General features: G+C 36.4%; 1 protein-coding gene across 3 annotated transcripts in view; it reads left to right on the top strand.

Annotated features, from left to right (window-relative positions):
• The window catches only part of LOC124365857 (UDP-glycosyltransferase UGT5-like), a 28985-nt gene extending 19222 nt beyond the window's left edge, over positions 1–9763 (top strand). For 2 of the 3 annotated variants that reach the window (XM_046821937.1, XM_046821939.1), the window contains exons 3-4: positions 1619–1838; positions 8702–9763. In XM_046821937.1, coding sequence (XP_046677893.1) covers positions 1619–1838; positions 8702–8984 — 503 coding nt within the window. In that variant the 3' untranslated portion in view covers positions 8985–9763. The remainder of the gene's footprint in view (positions 1–1618; positions 1839–8701) is intronic. The other variant, XM_046821938.1, reaches the window with a different exon arrangement.
• Positions 9764–25979: the final 16216 nt, after the last annotated feature.

Genomic DNA, 25979 nt, shown 5'->3' with positions numbered 1-25979 from the left:
GGCCGCTATCGAGCCTGGAAAGTAAATGATTAAGTGAAAATTCTGAAAGTTTTACACATAATTGCGTTTTGCGGCCAAACCAATGGGGATAGAGTAAAAAGTTACTAAAGCTTTTTTTGTAGATCACCTTATTTCCTAAATCCGACTTCTGTTTTATTTTGATGTCCGACCAATGGTTTCACCGCTATCGACCCCAAAAACAAAAATTTCACGTAAAAATTACAAAAAAATTTCACATAATCACGTTTTTTTTTCGGCCAAAGCATTGAAGATAGGGCAAAAAAGTCACTGCACCTTTTCTGTAGATCACGCAATTTGCTAATTTGATGGGTCAATCAGATTTGAGCTACGACCGTTCGGCCGCTATCGAGCTCGAAACATTATTTTTAGTGAAAAAATCTCTGGAATGTCAAATATTCTAGCAGTTTGTCGCTTAACCATGGAAGATAGAGCAAAAAGTCACTGGACCTTTTTTGTAGTTTACTTCATTTCTGACTAACGATTTTCCATCAGATCCGAGCTAGCTCCAACGGTTCGCCCGCTATCAGGCTTACAATAAAGGCCTGCAAAAGGTAAAAAATGTCGTTTTTTTGCGAATTTTTTTGAGGGGTTTTAAAATGAAAAATTCCCGGTTTTCAGACTTTTTCCTGTTGGTTATAAGGCAAAAGGTACCTGCGTGCAAAATTTCAAGTTTCTAGCACTTCTAGAAGTAGGTCTATGTGCAAAATATAGTCTGGGATCCATTAAATATATCACTATAAATTGGTTTCACAGGTCATGTATAACACTCAGTGACAGTTTACTTATCAGTCTCAGCCAACAAGACAAAGAGGCAGAAAATCACCATGTTCTTACAAATAATCTGCCTGTATCTTGTTGGAAAAAGTTGATTTATCTTTTATTTACAAGTTATTTTTGAGTTTGTGAAACTATAACCTGTGAAAGGAATTATTGCTTAATAATCCTCCTATTTGAAATTCTTGTGTTTCAACCCATACTAAAACTGTTGTGGCTGACAATCAATTTCTTTCACAGGGGAAATATCTTTATCAACTTAATGAACAAATGGATTGCATGCTTAACAATGAAAATTGGCTCTCTACTCCCAAACTGAAAGGAACAAAAATATTTTCTCAATGAAATAAAAACATGACCTTTTGTTGTGATTAATTTTATATATATATATATATATATATATATATATATATATATATATATATATATATATAGTTCATGCTCTGTTAATCTATATAAATCCACATCTTTTAGCTACATCTACTTGATACAATTTTAATTATTATACTGTTTTCTTTCCTTTCATTTTTCATGTAGATATATATTTCTACATGAAAAATGAAAGGAAAGAAAACAGTATAATAATTAAAATTGTATCAAGTAGATGTAGCTAAAAGGTGTGGATTTATATAGATTAACAGAGCATGAACTTATTTTTATATACATACGATTTCAGCATCTTAGAAGTTGTTGAGTATAATACTAGCTTCCTTTTTATATCAACACACCTAAGAATGGCTTATGTTACTACAATCCAAATATAAAACAGTGAGAATAACTTCTTTTTTATAAAGTAAAATAAAAACGAAACTGATATTTGCAGGTCATAAAAATATTCGGTTTTTCATCTCACATGGCGGGCTGCTCGGAGTGACAGAAGCAGTGGCAGAAGGAGTCCCGATCTTGGGGATTCCCACAAACATGGACCAGGCTAACAATATTGCTTCCCTTGTAGACCTTGGTGCGGGGATGGTATTGGATTACAACAACATCACCGTGGAGACGCTTTATTACAGTTACAACCAGATGTTGAGTGACAGCAGGTAAGTCAATAGCTTTATATAAAATGTGAATTTTAAAGAGAATTTTAAGCATTAAATTACCATCATGTTAGTGTTGATGTGAAAATGTAATAGTCTCTAAAGTAATAGCTTCAGTTAGTCCCATTTGTCCAGGCTACAATAATAAGAAAATCTATTTTTATATGACTCACATTTTTATTTTATTCCTTACGTACATTAAGAGTATAAGTATGGTAGTCAAATTTAAATTTGTAAATTTGGTGGGGATATGCATTTTGGCAAGTAGAAAAAGTTACAAAAAAAAGTTAAAAGTTGGCAAGTTAGTTAAGTTAAGTAGTTTTTTTTGGTGTTTTGTGTTTTTTTTTTTTTTTTGCAAGTAAAAATAGTAGTTTTTGGAAAATTTGTATATGCATGAATAAGCATCCCCTGTCTGAACAAACTAACTGATAATAGCCAAGTTTGGTATACACGTGTATTGTTTACGGAGATAACATTAAAATGATGGTGTTGTACGTGAATGGTGTAGAAAGTTTAAAGAAGGCCGAAATTACATGCACAATGAAGGAGGTTTATAGAGTGGCCACCCGACCAGGAAATAGGCTGGGAATCTTCCTGTAGAACTAGGAAATTTCAATTTTTCCATCTCCAAGCACTTATAAATTTAAGACATATTTGGCAGCTCTTTTAATAAAAAAGTGAATTGCAAAACATCGTACTGTATTTTACATGATGTGGTTTGAGAAATTGTAAATAAAGATTGACATAATTATGTTTGTGAGTTCCATCTGATGCCGGTTGATCTAAGGTTACCTCCACTGATGCAGTGGAGTTTTTCTTGGTTAGTTCTACTCCTGTGCCGTGACAAGCCAACCCCTCCCCCCTACCAAAAAAAAATACGCATAACAATGCATTGGACAATTAAAGTTGGCCGATCTATCGTCCCGGACTCTTATTATTGAGTGAAAGTAGTATTTCAAAAAGACGTATGTAACATAGATAGCACAGGTCTATCATCCGTCTATCATCTAATCACTGGTCTGTGATCGCTGGTGAAAGTTCGACAGTGCTCAATAGTGTTTTGTCAGATCTTAGTGAAATAAATAAAATTAACCTAGTGATGTCAGAGAAAATACAAAAGCTTGGAGAAGAAAACAGGGAAATCAGTGCCCAATTAAGTCATCTAATGGAAAAATGCTTCGGAACCATGAAATATCGCGGGATCCAGAGTCTGGAACAAATAGCTCGGAACGAACTCCCCAGCGAGTAGCTCAGCGGGCTCGGTACCGAGATACGTAACCCCGAAAAACCATGCCGCTAACCTCAACAAATCTCAGGTCGAAAAATCTGAAGGGGATAAACTTTCGAGAATCAAGACGCCGCTTATGTCGGAGATTCTAAAAAGAAATACAGCTAAATCTAAATCGGCCTCGAAAGTAAATAGGCACAGCCTAAACACTAAAAAAGATTTTTCCGGGACATTTGGCATCGTTCAGTGAAACAAGAAATCAGTAACACTTACGTTTCGAGATCTGCAATCTGATATCTTCTTCAGGTAAAGAACTAACCTAATACATAATTACAAACTAGGTTAAAATAAACAAATCTTACCAAAGCGTTGTGGCACGCCTTAAGTCAGGAATCAACAACCTACATGTTGTTTGTCATATTCACTAACTCTATAAACATGCACTTAATAAAAAACTATACAAAACACTAATCATTAAAACTGAACTACGGAAAACAGGTCACAATACGTCTTCACTCGTCTACTAACCACCTACGACTGACCAGAGGGTCTAGCCAATGGTTTTAAGAAGTTCATCTCGCATGAACCAATAATAACGAAAAGGGCCCATTCCTGTCCACCTTCCCTTTTATTTCCGCCATCTTGTTTTAGCCAGCCGTGACGATCACCATTGGCTAGACTCCTCTGGAAAGGTAGCCAAGGGAACAAAAGAGGAAGATATAAAGGACTTTGTTAGTAAAACCTTTCCGAATATGGCTTTTAGTGTTGATAAATTGGAGAGTAAAGGAGTAAATGAAAGCTTCAAATTAGGTGTAGAGTTTCTACACAAGGATACAGTTATGAATGGCTCCCGTTGGCCTAAAAATGTCACGCTCAAGCGTTTTTTTATTCCTAAGGACGCCAAAAACCTCTCATGAGTTAGGGCAAGGCGTAGGCCTACAAAACTCTAAGCCAAAAACACACCCGTTAACCTAGGCCTTCAGAAACTGTAAATAGTACCCTAGCTATAGCTACATTAAATGTTCAATGTATGAAAACCAAACTACATGTTCTGTCATTATTTATTGAGGACTTAGATCCTAATGTTTTATGTGTTTACCGAGCACTGGCCTGCGGGAATGTGAGTATGAGCCATACAATAGACTCTGTAATTTTACGTTGGCTAGCGTGTACTGCCGTCAAGTCTGCAAACATGGAGGTTCTGCAGTGTATGTACACTCCTCAGTTAACCACAAAGAAATAAATATTCTACAATTTTGTGAAGAATTAACCCTGGAATTGGCGGCAGTGGAGCTCTTGGATAGCTCTGTTTATCGTGATGTCGGTGTACCGTTCTCCGGATGGAAATTTCAATTACTTCTTAGAACGACCTGGAGGACTGTTTGAGTTATCTCTCTCTTAGAAAAAAGAAGATTGTGGTCTGCGGAGATTTCAATATACATCTGGAAACCCCATCCACCGAGGAAAGACGCCTTAGCCAAGGTCTATTTGTGGGCAAATAGGCTCCCTACCAGAGGTCACTCTCTTGTCTCGACACTATGGCTACAAATATTGACTCATGGGACTATAATGTCTCAGTTGTAACCCCTATGGTCGCTGACCATGACGCGGTTGTGATGGACTTAAACTATCCATGCTCAGCCACATCTGAAGGTAAAAACTCCTCCTTCATGGCATGAAGACTACAATTTTTATTAAAAGGGACAGTCAAAGATGACCAGTTACCCCTTGTTATCTTGGCAATTAGGACAACTGGACTGGAGGAAGGAAATGCCTGAAATTTACTGTTCTGGAAACCGGAAATCCTGTTTCAATTCATTTTTCACCTCGTTCATGTTTGAATTTGACAATCTTTTCCCAGCTAAAACACTTAGTAAAAGAAACTAGGCCTACTGCCAAAATTGTGGACAAAAACATAGTACACACGCCGAAATTGCGTCACCTTAAGTCTCTTGTGGTTGCAGTTCATGATCGCTACAAATCTGCCAAGTCAGTGGGAAGAACAAATCAAACTCTACTCGACCTATCTTAGAACAAACAGACTCTACAGGTCGAAGGTTACTGACGCAAAAAGGGCCCACAATGTAAAAGTTCATTGAAAATTCCCCAAACCCCTGCAAGGCTGCTTGGGAAGTGGTTAACGACTCTAGATCTAAAAATTTGTCCAGTTCTTCGAGTCCAGGTCTCTTTAAACAACTTTTTTTGTTGACTCTGTAGAAGAAATTGTGTCAAGCATACCAGCTGCAGTACAGGACCCGTTAAATTTTAGAAAACTATAAATGCCGAGCATGGCCAGGGCCCTTGCCTGAGCCAATGGAAAGAGGTGACCCCATCAGAGGTGAGTCAAAATTGTTAAAAACTTCAAAGCATCAAGTAGCCCTGACATCTACGGAGTGTCATGCAAGGGTATTAAAGGCGGTGATTGATACTGTGGCGGTTTCCTCTGTGTACAGCTATAAAACAGCTGCCTTAGACAGGGTGTTTTCCTGCCAAATTGAAAGTTGCACGTACTGTGCCTATCTTTTAAAAAGGGAAATGCAGAAGACATTGCAAACTACAGGCCTATCTCTGTCCTCCCGGTAATGTCTAAGGTGCTAGAAACAATTCTAAAAAACTCAATTGACAAATTTTCTTTGAATCTCACCTTCTGTTGGGAGATCACCAACATGGCTTCAGAAGAGGGCTCCGTACTGGGACCATTGCTGTTCATCGTCCTAGTCAATGACCTCAGACTAAACGGCCAGGCATTACAGTACTTTTTGTTGATGATACCACACTGGTCTCAAGAGGAGGGTGCATGATGAAGTTCTCAGAGATGCCGAAGATCTGCTGTCTGTGGCAAAAATGTGGTTTGCAGCAAACAAGCTTAAATTAAACGAAGATAAAACCCAGCAGATCTTGTGTGCACTTTGAAGCGGACAAATCCGGAAGATAATGTGGAGGCTGTTAAGCTACTTGGTTTTTGGCTTGATCCTAAGCTGGATTGGAATCAGCATATAACGCAAATCTGCACAAAGCTCTCCAGGGTAGTTTTCCTTCTCTGGAAACTATGTGTGGTGAGGTATTGCTGCTCCAGAATAAGGCTATGTGCACCCTAACATCTGCCAAACACCTGGACCACTGTCGTCCGATCTTCAGACGACTGGGAATTTTGACAGTATATTGGCAGTACGTTTTAAACTCGTTGTTGTACGTAAAGAATAACCAGCAAAATTTTACCCAAAGACAAGACGTTCACAACTACAACACCAGAGGAGCAAAAGCGTTAAATATCCCGAAATGTAGACTGTCAAAGTCCCAAAAGTGTTTCCCTGTAGCAGCATTGAAACTCTTTAACAGCCTACCTGAGAGAAAAAAAGCGTTGAACAGTTTAAAGTTCAGAAGTGAAATCTACAACAAATTAATAGAAAGGCCTCTCTATTCACTCACTGAGCAGGATGCGACGCCAGTCTTCTAGTCCCACCTTCCGGGATCAACCAAACTGACGCAATCTATCTGGAATTCCAGTCATCGATGAGACTTCAAGTATCTAAAATGTACAGTGTTCGCCTTATTATATCACTGGAATGACCTTAAAAAATTCGGAAAGTGACACTTCTCCCAGCTTTCTAGTTTAATTAAGACTTTAAGAGCAATTTCAGAAATGTCCGTTCATGTCTTTTTGGTGAGTTTTTGGAAACTTTGTATAATAGCATTTCATAATTGATTTGAGATCAAACAATTTTTATTTGGCATCTTTATTAGTCTTAGCACTCTCTATGAGTATACCAAATCTTAGCTAAATCTAAAATGGTGAAGTAACATTTTTATCCAAAGTGTGTTAGTTCGACATGGAATGACTCTGTGTTTAGCAATTAACATTGCATTTCTTGACATTTCCGCTAGAATGCTCTCAGCTAGGTTTGGTGCTCTTGTTTTCGCAGTAATTCAATAAACATACGATTGAATGAACTCATATTTTCTATTACATTAGTTTTCTTTGTAAATAGCAATCTATTGCATGTTTTGTTCCCTTGAGAGCTTCAAATAAATGTGGTGATTATAATGTCAGTTTTCTATTAATAGGTTCAGATTTATTTTTCTAAGAAACATACAAACAATGTACAACAATACGTTTTAGAATAGCAATTAGTGCAATAAAGAACTACCCTGAGTAAACTATGAATGTGCTGCTGTTGCTCCAACTGCTGCTGAAAATACCTCCTGCCACCGTATGTTAAGGTTTTTTTCCGCCCGCAATGGGTTAATATTTGAAAGTTCTCTGATTTCTGAAGATTAACTCATTAGATCTTGGTCTCTATAATGTGAGGTTTTTTATATTTATAATCCTATTAATATTGTAAGTGCAAAAATTTGTGAAGATGTTTGGATGTTTCATACTCAATCTTACAAAATCAGTGGATAGATTTAGACGAAATTCGGCATGTATGTTACTTAGATAAAAGAAAACAAAATAGGTATAAGAAAAAAACATATACTGTAAATATTGGTAATATTTTTCACAGCTGACCAAGTCATAGAACATGTGTCAAACACTGGCTCAGTAATTTGTTTTTCCATGAATAATATTAACAGCTGTCGTAAAGTGATGCAAATAGTAATGGCAAATAGTATTATATAATTTAATTATATATGGCAGCAGTGACAAATTCAAATCAATTAGTTTATCCTGGACCATTTTGAACTTTAGTTTAATGAACAAATTTCTGAATGTGTACATCTAGTGTAAGTGAAATATATGTATATTCAAAAATATGTAGCCAATTTAGCTTGTAGATGACTGAAATTCAGCTTACACATTGTAAAGTAAAACACATAAAAGTATAATGACTAATATAATACAGTGCAGAGCGTCAGTATTGACTTTTGTACGAGTTACTTGTGGTGCAATTGAGAAGTCTCAAATAATATGTCCATGTAATGGGCATGAACTGTCCTCAGAGCTCACCAATAGATAACATGGATATGATTGCATCAGTGTTAGACATGGCGCTAACTTGGAAAAGCCCAATTAGGCTACATTAACAGTGATTTTGTAGAACTTAACCATGAAAACAGGTAAGATTGTGGCAGCTATGAAATGTCCGTAACCGGTAGGAGGTCTCAGAAACAACATCATGAACATTTCCACAGCCTTTCATGTTTCCTCATGTGTAGCTTGCTCTGAATCAACACTCCAACTGGAGATGTTTTAAATGAATAAAAGATATCTAAAACATCACAAAATATAAAATTACTCAATTAATAGACATCCATGATAGTTTGTACACGTTAAGTAGGAGCACTATACTCCCTATGAGCCCCATTGGCCTTTAAATGGAAAACAAATGTAGTGATATCACAGTAATAAGCAATGTCTACTGTTATATTTCCCTGGTATTTATGAGATTTCCCTCATCACCCAAGGGTATAAAGATATTTGTATAACAATAATCTACCTTGGTAAAACTTATTTAATTTATTCATATTTATTCCATCCTCCTCGTTGGGTGCACTCCTCCCCCAGATATCCCAATCAGATTCACCCCCACTCCAAAGCCAAGTCCTAGTTATATCAATGATCTGAGGTAGGATGAACATCAGAATAAAAAAATGTTCACTTTCTCGTTTTTTTCAATATTAACTTGATCTGTTCTAGTTATGCTGAGAACGCCAAGAAGCTTTCTGAAAGGTTCCTCGACCGTCCACAGAGTCCCCTGGACACTGCAGTGTACTGGACTGAGTATGTCATCAGACACGGTGGAGCTCCCCACCTCCAGAGCGCTGCCGTACATCTCACCTGGTACCAGTATTATCTGCTAGATGTCATCGCTGTCTGTCTAGCGGCCCTGGCTGCTACCGTAGCTACTGTCGTCTATATCATCAAAACCTCATTGAGGGTATTTTGCTCAAGAACATCCTCCAAGATGAAAGTCAATTAATAACAAGTAGCCTATTCATTTCAGCAATACTAAAGATGTGATTTACATCGTCCAATGAACCCTTTTACCGCCAGGTCATAAGCCACATTTTGTGTGAACTGCCAGAACCTGCCATGGCAGTTTGTTCAGTTTTATACATGTACACATATTCATCCGTTTTTCCACCAATTGTAAAGATAGAATGATAAGTTTAGCACTGTTTATAAATAAATAGACTAAAAGTACCCCCTTAGACCTGTTTGTTATTTTATTTTTAATATTTAATTTATTAGGTTTAAAATATAACAAATATTTTTTTTTATTACTCATGTGGGAATTTCACTGAAAACTGAAAATATTTGTTTGCCAAAAATCTTTATATTATTTTAAATGTAACGATTTCAGCAAGTTTGAAAACACAATACGACTTATTAACACTTTGATTAATTTATTTATTCAACAACTACAAAACGCGAACTTTTATAGAATCATCTACTTCCATGTGTTATGAGTTTGAAATTGTATAATAGCTGAAAATTTGAATAATTTGTATAATAATGTTTTTATTTCTATGTGATAAACTACATTATTGTATTTTAATAATATAACACTTAACATGAAAATTTAGTATATAAACGTATGAACACTGAAAAATCTGATTTTTACTTATAAGTAGAACATAAAAATTAAAGGAAACAGGATTTTTCCGGACATTTTCCATCTTTCAGTGAAACAAGAAATCAGTAACACTAGGTTTTGAGATCTGCAATCTAATCTCTTCTTCAAGTAAATAACTAACCTAATACATAATTACAAACTAGGTTAAAATAAACAAATCATACCAAAGCGTTGTGGCACGCCTAAGTCAAAAATAACCTTCAAACAAAGAATAAAAATTAAGATATCTACTTATATATTACAGTAATAATTTGGCTGAAAAATATAAATATGTTTACTGCGTAAGAATAACAATCTATACATAAACAAAATCACACATGTCTTGGTTTGTCATGTTGCAAGGACTATAAGGAGACACACTTAAAAAGTGATATAAATGTGACAAATCAGTAATGTTCTTGAAGGGTGTGTTATTTAGAATACAATGCAGTCAATCAAACAAAAATCTAACAAAATTATATCATAACATAAGAAAACGTGCCTATCTGAAGGTCTTTGCAGTCTACTATCAACCAGGACCGGGCCTATGTATATATATCCTTGGCGGAAAAAGGGTTAATAAGAAATGTTACCAGTAACTGTGATCATGTGATATTATTGAATTGTATTTTTCGAAATATTATATAGAGACAATATTTTAGGATTAAGTACTTATATAACATAAAAATTTATTCATTTATTTTATATTGTTTAAAAAGTTTATGAATTCTTTCACTGCCAATGTCCAAATCATCATCAGCATCTACATATAAACTTCCAGTGTCTAATTTCACAGATATTTGCAAAAAAAGTATAAAATATGTTATAAGAATATGTTGTTATACTTTATATGTAGATGATTCTTTTACAGAAAGAAATCCATGTATTTGTGTAAAAAAAATTTAAAAGAGTGCATTTTTTAAGTGCTACCCTTTTTCCAACTAAATGTTTGGAATTTTGACTTGTTAAAATGTTAATAATTTTTAAAACTTCTAGTGTCCTGTTTAAGTTTTGCAAGTGAATTTTTAATTTATAAATCCCCAAGATTGAATTTATTATCTTTAAAAAAATTATTTGTTTATGTTCTTGTGAATTCCATTGTTTGTATTTATAAATTAAAATATTTTTATTATTTCATTAAAAAGTTTAACAAAAATTATATTTATAAACTTATTTCAATATCTTTTTTTTGTTTTAGAACAATATTAATTAATGATTGTGGAAGAAATATTGAGTTTGATTTTCAATATTCTATTATAAGCCAAATATTAAAACACCCTAAACAAACGTAGAAGAACTTTATGTTATATTTGTAAAGTTGTAATATAGATTGTTTTACTGTTTAAAATACTACAGTTCTTTATAAAAAAACACAAGACGAACATCAAATTCTAGCTTTATATGGTTATAAATAATGATTATGAATTTTTTATATACAACAATGGTAAATGTCTACAACTGGGCTGGCAGTTTTAGGATATCTCTAGTAAACTGGCTTGGACCTTTGGAGTAAACTCTGATCAAATCACAAGGCAGTGAAAGGATTAATTTAGTAATGTTTTAAGTAATAAGTTGAAATTACTTTTACAAAATATATATCTGTTAAAAAAATTTTTTATATGATATAATAACCTTATTCTAAGATAAGACTGATTAGTACGGAAGCAAGCTGTTAAATGTGGTTTTAAATATTTTATTAAACATAATACAAAATGTGTTGTAGCCATTTTTGTGTACAAATAACCTATTTTTCAGAATAGTATAAATATTTACATGTCAAAACCTTTCAGATACAGCTGTAATTTGGTAGGTATTTGATATTTGGTGTTTAATTTTTGCAAAAATAGAATTATTTCATATTTTAGATGTGCGTTTAAAATGTGTTAAGGATCTGAACTGTATTTTAATAAATGTGTAATTCTGGTTTTGTATTTAATCTTTCTACCTTCCAATTTTTAGAATTCCCATGATTTTTTCAATATTTTTGTAATTATGTTTAGTTTATAATAAATATTGATTTTATTTTATTGTAGACATTTGCTTCAAATATTTTAGGTACTATATTTTGTTCTAAAATTTTAACCAGTTTCTATAATCAAATATAGTTACTGCAGTTGTATTTGGTATATTTCACACCTATGAATATATCTACTATACTCAACTCCTGATCATCCTGGTAAATGTGAATTAACACGTCTACCAGAGCTGCCGTAGCCTGTTATATAACTCTCATGTGATCATGGTCACTGAAGTTCTTTGTGAGAGCAGTCATGCATTTTAGGCTGAGACTAGGTCGCAGCAGGTACTGGGGGGACAATATCAGCCAAAGTAACCTAAATAGGAAAGGAATACATCTCCGATGATGGTGGCCATCTGCAACTTGAATTGTTTAGACTTACAGTATACTACACTATTGGCATGATGTATTGTCAACATTCTCCTTTCTGTATGCTATTATCACCAGCTATGCTGTAAGAGTCTGAGTAAAGCAAAAACTCTACTCATAAATTTTGTGCAAACAATTAATAGTGTCTATACCGCTACCAACTAACATGTAATGTTAATTGAATTTTTAATTTATGGAAAAATTACAAAAATATATAAATAGTGTTTTGAGCTTGGTAAAATGCTTCAATTGGCTACAAAGATAAGTTTATTAAATTTGCCTTAAGTGGTACACTAAATTTTTTGTATTAGTTTTTTCATACACATTTAACCTGTGATGGTTTACAATAATTTCATTTCTCTTACAAGTATTATAACTATGGAATTTTTAAATTAAGTTTTCTTGATTATTTTTTACAAACATTGTAGTCTCATAAATGTACAAGCCATAAACAGTAAAAATCTGTAGCTCTCCAAAATATCTTGACAGATTCTAAATAATTTAAATTGAATATCACCCTCAACGCTTTCTTTTGAACTTTAAGAATTTCACTCAAGTTTTTTTCTCTATAAATGAAGGGACTGTATGAAATATGTGAATGAACTGGAAAAAATATATTTGTTTGAGTATTTCTACACTATACAGTGGTTTCATCATTCTTATTGCAAATAACCTTGAGTTAATTCTATTAAGTATTAATATAAAATGTTCATCCCATGTCAAATTATTGTCAGCGACTTATCCAAGAAATGTAGTTTGTTCATTTTTACTGAATTCAATTTTGTTATTGGACAAAATTAATTGATCTCGTTTTTGTTGTTTTGTTTAGTTTTAAAAAGTATATATTTAGTTTTTTTTAGGATTTAAAATTACAGTTATGTCCTTGAAAAGATTAGATTATACAGGCTTACATCTGCATATTTTTTAACTTCTTCAAATGATTTTCCTGATATTTTTAGATTTGTATTATCTGCATACAAGCAAAAATTAGTGTTAAGTGAAAAACAAATATTTGTCTATACATTTTAGGTAAAATAAGAAGAGTCAAATTAATGTAGAATTAAATTTTATGACATAATTTGAATAGTTTATTTGTGATATTTCCACATATTATTTTCGGTTAAACAAGTACGACTTAATCAATTTAATTAATTTCTTTTGCTTCCCAACAGACTTAATATTGTTATTAATATCTGATGATTTACATTGTCAAGTGCGTTTGATAAGTCCATGAATATTCCGATGAGTGTTTCATTATTGTCAATTGAGTTAATGATAGATTCAGTAAAATTTACTGAGGTAGTGATAGTTGATTTACTTTTCCTAAATCTGTTGTACAGAGTCTAAAATATTATTAGTTTCTAGATATGAGGATAGTCTATTGTAAAACAACCTTCTCATATATTTTTTCAATTCCTGGAATCAGAGAGAATGTTATATAATTATTTTTGTCTTTAGGATCATTGTTTATGTTTTGGGATGGCTTTTGAAATTTTAAGTAAATCTAGAAATTTACCATTAACGAAAGATGAGTTAAAGGTAACTACAGTTACTCTCCAACACAGAACCACTGACGTTGGTGCTTGATGAATTATTACGACCAAATTAATATCAATATCAGCCTTTTTAGCCAAATTCACAAAATAATTATTAAAAATATTACCAACCAAACTTGGATTGGTTACAGTTTAATTATTTTCTAATTATGTTATATTTTTCCAAACTTTAGTTGCCTTATTTCCAGTTTCTAATTTTATTATTTCCCATAATATTTTAGCAATGTTACTAGGTTTTTTAATTTTCTCATAAAACATTTTTTTAGATTTCAATAGATCTTTTTTGTAAAGTTTATTCTTTTCTTCTGAAATTAAAAATATCCAAATCAGAAATAGAACTATTATAAACTCATGTTGGAGAATCAACTAAAGTAATAAAATTGTGTATTTCAAAAACTTTTAAAAGTTTTAAATGTTCGTTACTATCTTTTAAAATATTAATGTGTACATCTCCTGCAAAAACTACCTTGTATACTCTTTTACATGCACATTGAATTAAAGTACTAAATCTACAAAAAAATAATTATATCGGAAGTAAGAGATCGGTATAATCCTATTATAATAAATTTTACATCATCTACGATAAACATAGCAGTGCCAAACACAGCTCACTTACTTCCTTCAGTACTAAAGGGGTTTCTTGAGCTCAGAATAATAACTTCCCCTCTTACAGACTTTTCTCTTGAAATTAAGTACTTACCATCTGACCAGTGCTGTTTAGTCTTTCTACATGTGCAGATTTCATATTATGTTCTGTTAGAAAAACAATGTTTGGTTGTAAATTCATGAAGGACAACTTGAAAAGGTTCTGTGCGATTAGATAAATTATGAATGTTTTGGTGAAGTATTTTAATGGTTTGACTATTTAATTTATTTGATTTTGAACAATATCACCTAAATCACCTATAAATCTGTTGAATATTACTCATATTAAAAGAAATTGGATTAACATCTGAATTTTGCCAGCAAAGAGCATTACGAAGGGAAGGCAGGCTTTACTTTAAAAAATAGTGTTTAAGATACTATCATTATTTCTTAAATTATCATTGAAAATAAGTAGACTCCCTCTTAGCCGCCCATCGGTTTATCTGTCACCGTTCCAAGAAGTGAATTATATACTTTTAGCCACAAAAACTCTGTGCAATAAAAAAGAACAAATCTTTGCTATCTTAGTTATAAATTATCTTGCACAGTACAATAGAGTAAATAATTATGTGGTGTGATCATATTTTTTGTTATCAAAGTGTATTTTATGTTCTACAATTAATTCACATAATGAGCAGAGTAAAATGTATATGAGTTATAGTGACTATAAAATAAGCATTAATGGCTGTAAATAACATTATGCTCATTATGATTTGTGGTAGCCTATGTATTGTGTAATGGTGATTTTTTTCTTTTAAACGAGTTGTCTCTTTTCCAAACAAGCTTCGATCCTATAAGTGGCCGATAAAGATTGTGTCTATTATATTATCAGTTATGTTAGTTCAAGGTAGGAAATGGCAGCCTATATTTTTGCTATTGAAGCTTGAAAGCTACTTCATTCTTCTAAGTTAATTCTTGTATCGCTCTTTATTTTTCTGTTACTAATGTAACAGAAAAATAAATAATAGTAGATAAACGACTCACAGCCAACTACTTCACTTCCTGGTGCGTAGCTGCAGACCATTGCTACCATCAGACTGTTTACTCCTCACATCTCTCCTCATTTCTTCCTCTTAACGCCTTCACCACTGGTCTATATTGATTGTCGATAAGTATTCTATTACAAAGGAAGCGCACTAGAGCATCTGCTGCCATCAATGAACTCTCCTACCGGTCATCAACTAGAATCCAGCCGAATGTGGTATTTCTACACAAGACACCAACTGGAATCTAGTTGGAATTTAAATTAAGAGTCTGAACTTGTCTTGTAGATAAAGAAAGTTTGGGGGCACGTTGTATCACGTGTTGTGTTTGATTTAACACATATTAAACTAATAATAGAGTATTAACTCCTATAAATTAATCATGTGTTCCTAATGAGTTGTGCTATAAAAACCAGGTAGTTATAATTTAAAGAAATGATGCTGTTCTATTATAATAAAGCATAAAAGTTAATGTGCAGGTTTACAGATGGACGTGTTGGATTGAGCTCCAACGTAAAACAACTTCCAACTACTGACATGGAGGGGGTAACAACTTCCATCTACTGACATGGAGGGGGTTTTTAGTGTGCGAGAACAAAAGCTACATCACTGAAGAGACCAGTTTGTTGTGTTTTTGAGGTTATTTTTCATTACATTAGAAGTTATTTTCTATATTACAAAATATTCTGCTGAACAGCTGCAATCAAATGTTTCCTTAATGGCAATTGACTAGGTCTTAGTCAGTTATTTTTTAGTGAAATTGTGGAGTTTACTTGATTATTTGTGTGGAATATTTGTTTTAGTAATGTTTTTAAGAACAAGAAATGATACCTTCATTTAGCAGGTTCATGCAAACGTCAAAATAATGTTAAAATTCGGGGGAAACTTTATATTCTGACATTTCATTGTTTTACTTAACTTTTTAGCTATTCATCAGATTTTCAACAAGTGTATCCTTGATTTATTCAATAAACATTTATGGCGGGAACTAAGGAACTCAAAAGTTATATTTTTACAACATTTTGTAATGTCAACTAGTTTTGTACTTTTTCTACATACAGCAACAATAAAAAGTAGCATTGAGTAGCATTTCAACATTCTATGCTTCATGCTAAAAAAAGCCATATACAACAAGTATACCGGGTGCCTTAAAAGTACCCCTATTAACTTTCTTATAAATAGAGATGGAGTGATTTACTTTGGGGATGTTTATATGACCAACTGAGGAGGTTTTTGGTGTATGAAGAATTTTTGACACCCCTCCCCCCAAAGGGGTATTTTGGATGTAAGCCAAATTTTTTAAATTGGAACCCCAAGCAAGTGACACTTTATTTTGGGGGTATTAAAAAAAAGAAGAATGTTGCAAACTAGAGGTCTCTAATGTTACCCTATCAAATTTGGTGGACAATTAAAATTAGAATTGTTTTATAAAACCCCTACAATTTAAGTTACATTTAAAGTTATTGTAAGGCAGATTAAGTAAGCTCTCAAAATAACTAGTGAGTGAATGTTTCATTTTACCTTGTATTTTTTCTAGGTGATCGATACACTCCCAGAACGTGTGGCTTTTACCAATTTACTACCGATATCGTAGCCACTTCACAGCAGAACTCGTAACAGAGGTGGGATATAGGAATTTCTCTGGTACCATCTGCCAGTGCTTCTTCTGCATAGATAGCTACACCTCCCAGCTTATAGTCTTCTCTGCTGAAGTTTGCTCTTTAAGATTACCCTCCAAGTTTTGTACTCTATTTCTCTTGTTTTGAGGCCATGTTTGATAAAGACCAAAATACTGGGATTTGTGTTAAGAAGATGATCAGGCTATCAATTTTCTTATCTTAATATTTTGAAGCAGTATAGTGGAATTTTTTCTGGAGCTCATATTAGGTTTGAGTTGATGAAGTACCTGGTTTTGAAGTTGGTCCTCTTCTGGTAAGTACGTACTACAAAATGTTTATCAGATTCTGGCTGAAGATCCGGTATGATAATGTGAACTGAAGTTTTAAAGGTTTCATTATGTAAAAATTCTATTAATGTTTGTTTTTACATAGTTGAAATGCCTAAATGTTAGATGTTCCAGTGGCTTTTGAAACCTGGAGACTCTAAAACTTATCTGTCTTAATCCAATTTTGTCTCATTCTGTTGTCAATGTAGGGTTTTGTTTTGTTAGTAGTGTGGTCAGTATATTTTTCAGTTTTTTTTCTGCAGGTTTGACTGACTCTGGGTCTTGTAGTTAGACTTACATCTGTCACTGGTGTAGCAATAGAGGACTCTGCATTTATTTTCCTTACAAATAAAATTAGTTTTGGGTTGCAGGGTGTGGTCAATTAATGTATTTTCAAATTCTTTACAACAGGTTCAACTAACTAACTCCTGGTGTAATTTGGTATAGATTTCAAATGGGTGTAGTCAAAGTGCTATTAATTAGTTTGTAACAGGCATGTGAAGGTAGTCTTAATAATTAGCTCCATTTGATCAAGCTTCATTTCTGAGAGGATATTTGTTCAAACAAACTCTTACAGGTTTTAACCGTTATTTCTATGCTTTGAAATTTATTTAGACAAATTCTTTATTGACATATTCAGTTGAGAATAGTACATTGCGTCATATAGTACATATCATGTTTCTAATTAAATTAAATTATTTAAGAATTCATTTTTTGAATAAAATGGTCTTTCTTGTAGCCAGTTGATTAGTGCATTTTTAAGACGTTTTGGTGGTTTTTTTCTTAGAGGTTCTGGAAGTTTATTGAAGTAAAGAGTTCCTTTGTATGACGGCTTCTTTTCAGAAAGACTCAGGTGGTGGACAGGAAGAGTAAAGTTTAAAGCATTACAAGTGTGATGCTGGTGGAAGTCTCTGTTTCTGGTTTGCAGTCCAGAGTTGGTTTTTTTCTAGTTCTGCTATTTGCATAATCATCAATGATTTGGTCTAATTTAATATCATGATCCTCAGAATTCTGGACCTCTAAGGTAATTTCTTTTCTTTATCATGTTGGGCTTGAATATCTGCATTTAACTGTAGTAGGTTTTCAAATTTGGTCATATATTTGCTCTCATTATTTTACATTTCTTCCATATTTCTTCTCCATAATGATTAGTTTGCTTTTTAGCTCCGATATCAATACTTTTAAAAGTTTGTTTTCGTCTACCAACTTGATCCTAATTGGGTAACCATTTCTAGATTACCCTAACAACTGTTAGAATGCTCTAGAAAGTTGTTTTCAATAAGACTCTTTTTTAGTTTCAGTATGATACCTGAGCTATTTAGTGTTATTGGTTCAAATATTCCCTTGGCTTGAAATTTTATGACAATTTTGTTCAAAGAGACTACTTCCAGGACCTTGAACAGTACTGTTAAAGATGTTTGAACTATCTATTAGAATTTATTTACTTTTCTTCTAGATCTGACACCAATAGTTATTTGGTCACACTGCATTTAAATGTGTCAATATTGTGTGGTAGGTCAGCTATGGAAATTTGCTGTTTGCACTGTCATCTGCAGTAGTTGTCAACAATTTTACTAACTTTAAGAAGGGTAATATAGACCAACTGGAATGCTATCGCCCTATTGCGATGGTTCCTAACTTAAGTAATATTATTGAATCATGTATGTTCATTCAGATTTCCAATTACTTTAGTGAAAATCACTTATCAGATCACTACTCACCTCAGATTACTTAAATACGATAGCAGGTGTCCCACAAGGATTGGTTATTGGGCCTTCCTGTTCTTAATGTTCATTAATGACTTATTATAATCGTCTCTGCTTTCCTAGTTTTATACGTAGATTACACTACTTTGCTATGTTTCAGTAATGACTTAGCTTGCAATCAAAATCAACTTAACATTTCTTGTAATGAGTCTAAACATTGGTTTTCCTGTAGTGAATTAGTCATCAATGAATAAAAAACTGAGTTAATTTATTTGACATTACGTAAAATGTAAATGACTTTGAGGTAAGAAATGTAAAGCTTCTTGGAATGTACATAGATGATAAACTTAGATGGGAATTTCACATATCACATGTAATTAAAAGGCTTTCTCGTGTCATTTATCTATTAAGGAAGCATAAGACTGTTGTTTGTACTGAAGTTTAGGCCTATGTTTATTATGAACTATTCCATTCTGTGATTACATACAAAGTTAGATTTTGGGGGAAGCAACCCTTAGCCATAAAGTGTCTGAGGCATGGTTCTAACCAGGGCAACATCTCTTCTGGCGATAGGGCCTAATAAACAGAATATCTTGCCACTGACAGTCAAAGAATCCAGTGTTAAACAAGTGACTGGGGACTAGAGTTAACAGCGTTTATAGTGAAAATGATAATTTAACTTATTCAGTGGCAGTAAAAAATAGTTCCTTCAGTCATAGGCCTAACGACAGTTCCGGTCAAGGTTCAAACCAGACCATTGAGATGGTCTCTAAGGGTGGTATGGACACCAATGACAACTATCAGGCAGATTTACCCCAAAAAGTCTAAGTCAGCTCCCAACAACTCTCTTAAACCTGTCAGACCTAGCCCACCTGTGGCTAAAAAGAAGATTGTTTTGGGTACTAAATCCACTCAAGACAGAAAAACTAACTGTAGCCAGTGTTAAGAGGAAGTCGTGGGTATTTGTGTCTAGATTGAATACTACTGTGACATGTGAGGTTATGGAGCAGTATCTTAGAGATTCTGATCTATCCGATTTTGTTTGTGTGGAAAACTCAAACCAAAGTTTGGCGACTACAAGTCCTTCAGAATAGGCGTTAAGTGAAGACACTGCTACTGTCATCTTGAATCCAGAGTTTTGGGAAGAGGGAATTCTAGTCAAGGAGTTTGTTTTCCCTCGGCGTTACCAAAACGATTTTTTAGGCCAATAACGGGGTTAGGTTTGGCTTCACCCAACCTATCAGTATGTTCGAGTGATGTCTCCTGCATTACATCTGTAGACACCTTCAATGCTAAAATACTTTATTTAAATGCTCAGTCATTGATGGACAAACGTGACATGCTTGAGATTGTTTCGGCAGAATCTTGCTTTATTGGACTCTGTGTCAGTGAACACTGGTGCTTGGAGCTAACTTCTGATATGGTTAACATCCAAGACTTGTGCCAGCTAGCATGTACTGGCCGATCAATTAGTCAACGGGGTGGCTCGGGTGTACTTCTGAGGCAGGGAATCAAGTTCACTGTTGTAGATGTTGATGAATTTTGCAGTGAGATGAACATTGAAGTGGCAGCAGTTATATTAACGGAGTATAAAAATTATCTTACTTGCACTCTATAGACCTCCTGGGGGGAATATGGACACTTTTATGAGTCTCTTTGAACGATTGTTTGACACCTGATTAAGTTTAAATGTTTTATTATATGTTGTGGTGATTTCAATATTGATTTTTTGAATGTAAACTCTTCCAATGTTCGTGGTTTGAAAGACATTCTAAGATCAGTGGACTGTAAATTGACTATAAATACTCCCACAAGAGGCAATGCTTGCCTAGACAATATTGTGACTAATCGGGATGATAATTACTTTCAAGTTAAGGTCTTAAATGAGTGTCTGTCCGACCACAACATGATTGAAATTTCTTTCGTTCCTGAACCCAGACTAAGAAGAATTGTCAGGAGAAGCAAATCGAGGTGAGATGTTTAGCTCCTAGCAATATTGAAAACTTAATCTCTCATCTGACATTGATTGATTGGCCAACCATTCTTGCAGTAAATAACAAGGAAAAACAATATTATTTTGACATTTTTTTGGACAGATTTTTAACTATTTTTGATCTATGTTGCCCTGTTAAAAACAAAAAATCTTAAAATCGTTAGCAACTCTAAGTTGAAAAGCGTTAAACTCAACTGGTATACCGACCATTTAAGGGATCTTAAGAAACATCTAATGGCAATTTATTACAGTCTACTGTCATACCAAGTCTGAACCTTCACGAAGGGCCTACGTCGGTGAAAAGAAACAAGTATAAAAATGAACTGAAGAAGGCAAAGCTTAAAGCAAATGAGAGGTTAATCAGCTCTGCGTCTAATCCTTGTAAAAACTGCATGGTCCATTATTGCTGCAGTTAAGGAGCCCTACCCCTCCATCCAGTCCAGATATTTCGCCGGAGGCTTTCTCCGACTTCTTCGTTGAGACAGTGAAAGAGGTACGACAAAGCATATCTCCCAGTAACGTGTCTGCTGAGGATCTCCTGGGTCAAGCTCCACGTACTCCTAACACCTTTTAAATGCCCCTCAGGGGCGGTCTTACTTTCGAGGCCGTACGGGTAGTGGCGAACCCCGAGGGTACCCTAGCTAATGCTCCAGATCCCTTCTCTTCTTGTTCTGGAGGCCTATGGCTGGCACACTTTTCTATGTGTAGCCTATCTCTCTTCTTCACTCTCTTCTATCTGAGGTAAAGTTCCTCAACTCTTCGATTTAGTTTCCCTTTCATTTCTCCCCACTAGGGGCCAAGCCACAGGTGGAACAGCGCAGCGTAGGCCAGTCTTTACTATGCGGACTCAGGACACCGGCGACCCTCCAGTTTAAAAGCAGCTTACCAGGCATGCGGGGCTCTGTCTGGGTCGACCTTCCATTCCCTAGCTTCTCGTGGGGAACAATATGAAAAGAAACAGAAACAAAAACCAAAACCAACCAAACCCTTGAAACAGTTCCTGAAGCTGTTTCTAACTACCTCTTCCTGCTGAGGTAGCTCCTGAAGCTACCTCGCACATACCACCACCTGGCAACACAACTCAAGAGGTTGTTATGCCAACATCCCTACCTTTCCCTCAACAAAGTGCCTTAGGAACACAGGAGGTTCCATTGCACACTGAAGCTCCCATACATGGCAAGGCTTTATCTGAGGAAGGCAGTACAAGCGCTGAGGAAGCAAAATCCCTTCAAGATATAGAAGATCAGCTCCTCAACAGCCCAAGCACTCCCATGTCTACAGGTACGCTGGATGATGCCACAGAGCAACTCGGCAACCTCAGAATGAAGAGGCCCAAATCTCACCCACTGCTCAAAGAAGAGAAGCACTAAAGGCTATACTTCTCGAAAAGGGTGAAGCTTTTGACCCTTCCCAAGTGGAGGAGGGGGAAAAAAAGGAAGAAAAAAGAACCCAGAACGGCAGGAGGAGGTCTCAACTCCGGGCCCAACTGCGGGTACCAAGGCGGGGGAGGGGTCGGCCAAACGCCCCCAGAGGCACCTTGGTCACCCCGCCCTCCGCTGAGGGACCCGCAAAGAAGGCTAGGAGGGAAACCCAAAGCCGAAGCCCACGATCCCGAGGCCTCTGGTAGCACACCCAAGGCTACCTACAGAGAGGTCGCTGCGAACAAAATGGCCATAGCCCTCGAAGGCTACCCGGGAAGCGAAGCTTAGTGCAGAGCAAGGAGAAGCCATCGAGGACGCAGTTATGGAAGAAATCCAACCCTGGAGGATGGTTCCGTTCCATCGTTTGCGGACACCTACCTAGAGAAAGGTTGTTTTAATTGCTTCCTGCATCAACGAGCACACCAAACGTTGGCTGGAAGAAGTTTATTCAAAGAATAAAACCTCTGGGAGATGACATCTCTCTGAGAGTGGGTCTGCGTAAGGACATCTTGAGGTCCCACTAGGGTGTTTTTCAGAGCTCACCCGAAGCTTCTGAAGAAGACACCTGAAAAAGGTACTTGAAATGTTCAATAAGCAGACCCCAACCTAAATGTAAACGAGTGGAAAATTCCTTCCATCCAAGCCAGATCCGAAAGGTTACGGATTCGTTCTGCTTCCTGGACGAGGTCTGCTACAAGGCTGGTGAAGGCTTCCAACTGTAGAGCCAACTTAGGACTCTGGCAGGTCTCAATTGTCTCCTCGACAGTCAAGGACAATGCCACGAGTTCTACAAATCAACCTCCAGCACAGTAGGGCTGCCTCGGCAGCCTTCTGCCAGTTCTTCCTCCAGGAGGGATTTGATCTGGCATTGATTCAAGAACCATGGCTTCACCAAGGGAGAGTGGCGGGCCTAAATGAAACCAAAGGTAAGTTAATTTACTGTACCTCTCTAAGGAATGTCAGAACCTGCATCCTGTTGAAGAGAGGCTTGGATTTTTCTAACCCTCAACAAATTCTGCTCCAGAGATCTCACTGTGGGCACACTAACCTGGAAGAATGGAGGCATAGTGCAGAGCACAATTGTAGGCTCCGTATACTTGCCATATGATGCCAGGGAACTCCTCCATCAAGAGACCTAAGAGCTCCTGGTGGAAGAAGCACAAGCCAGACGTCAACAACTTCTTCTAGGTTGTGACGCCAACGCCCATCACTCTGCTGGATGGGGCAGCACGAACACTAACCCCAGAGGTGAGGCACTTTTACAATTTCTTCTAAGTAGAGACCTATTTATATGTAATAAAGGTTAACCGCCCTACGTTCGCAACACGAATTAGACAAGAAGTTATTGACATAACAATCTGCACACAAGGTATACTTGGAATGGTTGATAAGTGGCACGTAAGCGAAGAGGCCTCATTATCGGATCACAGGTATATCCGCTTTAACTTGCAAGATGAGGCTGCACGAGGTCCTCTATCGCAATCCCAGGAGGACTGACTGGTTGGGATATAAGTCTGACCTTCAGTCACAGTTGGGATTGGTAGGCGGAAGGGTGCGATGCTTCACAGACATAGATCAGATAGCTTCTGACCTGCAGAATGCTATAATCAATAGCTTCCATGACAATTGCCCATTGCGACGGGGGGAAGAGTCGAACCAATACTAAGTGGTGGATCTGCGGACCTCGCTCGCAAAAGGGCTAATGTCAGGAAGCTGTACAATCAATGCAAAAGGAGCCGTATCTGGGAGTCATATCATAGAGCTCTAACAGAATACAGCCTAGCAATTAAAAAAGCAAAACAAAGTTCCTGGAGGCAGTTTACACAGAAGGTAAATGAGTTAAGCGCGGCAGCTAGACTGCAACGTTTACTAGCCTCAAGTCCAACCGGTCACTTGGGATCTTTAAGGTCCAGGGAGGTCAACACACTTCCGGGTCTAGTGATAGCCTCAAACTTCTCCTTGAGACTCACTTCCCTGATTGTATCTTTGAGAATGACGACACTGGAACGTCTGGTAACCACGAGGCAGGCTCACGGCCAAGAGCTTATCGTGGTAGCTGGGCCATTGCCAGAAGGATTGTCACTCTCTCTAAAGCCAAATGATGGGCAATTTCTAAATTTGCCCCTTTCAAATCTGCAGGAGGGGATGGAATCTTTCCGGCCCTGCTTCAACAAGGGCCGGAGAAGAATCTCCTTACCCTTCTATGTGAACTATTCAGGGCGAGCCTAGCTTATGGGTACATACCACAAGTCTGGCGTCTCAACAGGGTGGGTCTTCATCCCTAAAAAAGGGAGAGCGGGACTACTCTGTCCCTAAATCTTTTCGTCCCATCCAGTTTTATCTTCGTTTCTACTGAAAACATTAGAAAGACTGGTGGAGAGGCACCTGAGAAAGGGAGTTCTCTCAGACACTCCCCTTTATCGCAACCAACATGCATACCAGCAAGGCAAATCCTGTGAATCAGCACTGCACCAACTAGTCAGTAGGATTGAGGATAGCCTGTCCGCCAAGGAATTGGCATTGTGCACCTTCATAGACATTGAAGGAGCTTTTGACAATGCCAAATTCACTGCAATGGGTAAGTGGAGCACAGCGACGTGGCCTCGAGCCAGCCTTGTGCCGGTGGCTTAGGGCCATGCTGTGCTCCAGACGGATCAGGGGCCGATCTCAATGAAGAAATCGCTTGTGATCGCACCCACAAGGGGATGTCCTCAAGGAGGCATCCTGTCACCTCTACTGTGGAATCTAGTAGTAGATGGTCTACTTGAGGACCTTACTAACAATGGAATCTATGTCCAAGGATATGCAGACGACATAGTCCTTATGGTACAGGGAAAATATACAAATGTTGTTTGTTGATATCATGAATACCAACCTTCAACATGTACACACAACTGGTGTCAGGGAGAGGGACTGAAAGTAAATCCCTCTAAGACAGTAGTTGTACCATTCACTAGGAAAAATAACCCTAGAGTCTCTTTCTAGGCTGAAACTCGCATCCACTCAGCTTGAGTGGTCAAAGACAGTCAAATATTTAGGACTGACTCTAGACCCATAAGCTTACGTGGAATGATCATCTTAATAATATCCTGCACAAAGCAAAGTGGGCGCTCATGACGTCACAGGAGACTTGCAGGAATCTCATGGGGCGTAAAACCCCATATAGCACCATGGCTCTACAAAGCAGTTGTAAGGCCTCAAATCACTTATGGTTCATTAGTCTGGTGGACAAAGATGAATCAGGTAACTGCCAAAGCCAAGCTTGAAAGCTTACAAAGGCTTGGCACAATCTTTGTAACCGGAGCATTCAGGAGCAGTCCCTCAGCGACCCTCGAGGTGGCTTTAGGACTTCTACCTCTTGATGTCCATATAAAAGCTGAAGCACGTAAGTCAGCTTATCGGCTGATGGTTGCTGGCTTGTGGAGGAATGGCGCGTCTAACACGAGCCATGGCGCCATCACTGAAGCTGTAAACCCAAGCGCTATTCTCGAAATGGTCTCCGACATAATGAGAACGGAGTTCGTATTCAATAAGCCATTCTCTGTTGACTTCTACTCCAGAGATGAGTGGAAATCGCAAGATAACATCCCAAACAATAAGAAAGAGCTTTGTCTGGTACACGGATGGCTCGCTTATTAAGGGTAGAAACTGGATATGGAGTGTTTAGTCAATCCCTTAGAAACTGCCCTTTGCGGCAGTTTGGGTCGGAACTGCTCCATATTTC

This window comes from Homalodisca vitripennis, chromosome 7 (genome assembly GCF_021130785.1).
Source record: "Homalodisca vitripennis isolate AUS2020 chromosome 7, UT_GWSS_2.1, whole genome shotgun sequence".
Taxonomy (NCBI): domain Eukaryota; kingdom Metazoa; phylum Arthropoda; class Insecta; order Hemiptera; family Cicadellidae; genus Homalodisca; species Homalodisca vitripennis.
The sequence above is the reverse complement of the archived record's forward strand: the minus strand, read 5'-3'. Positions and strand labels throughout refer to the sequence as shown.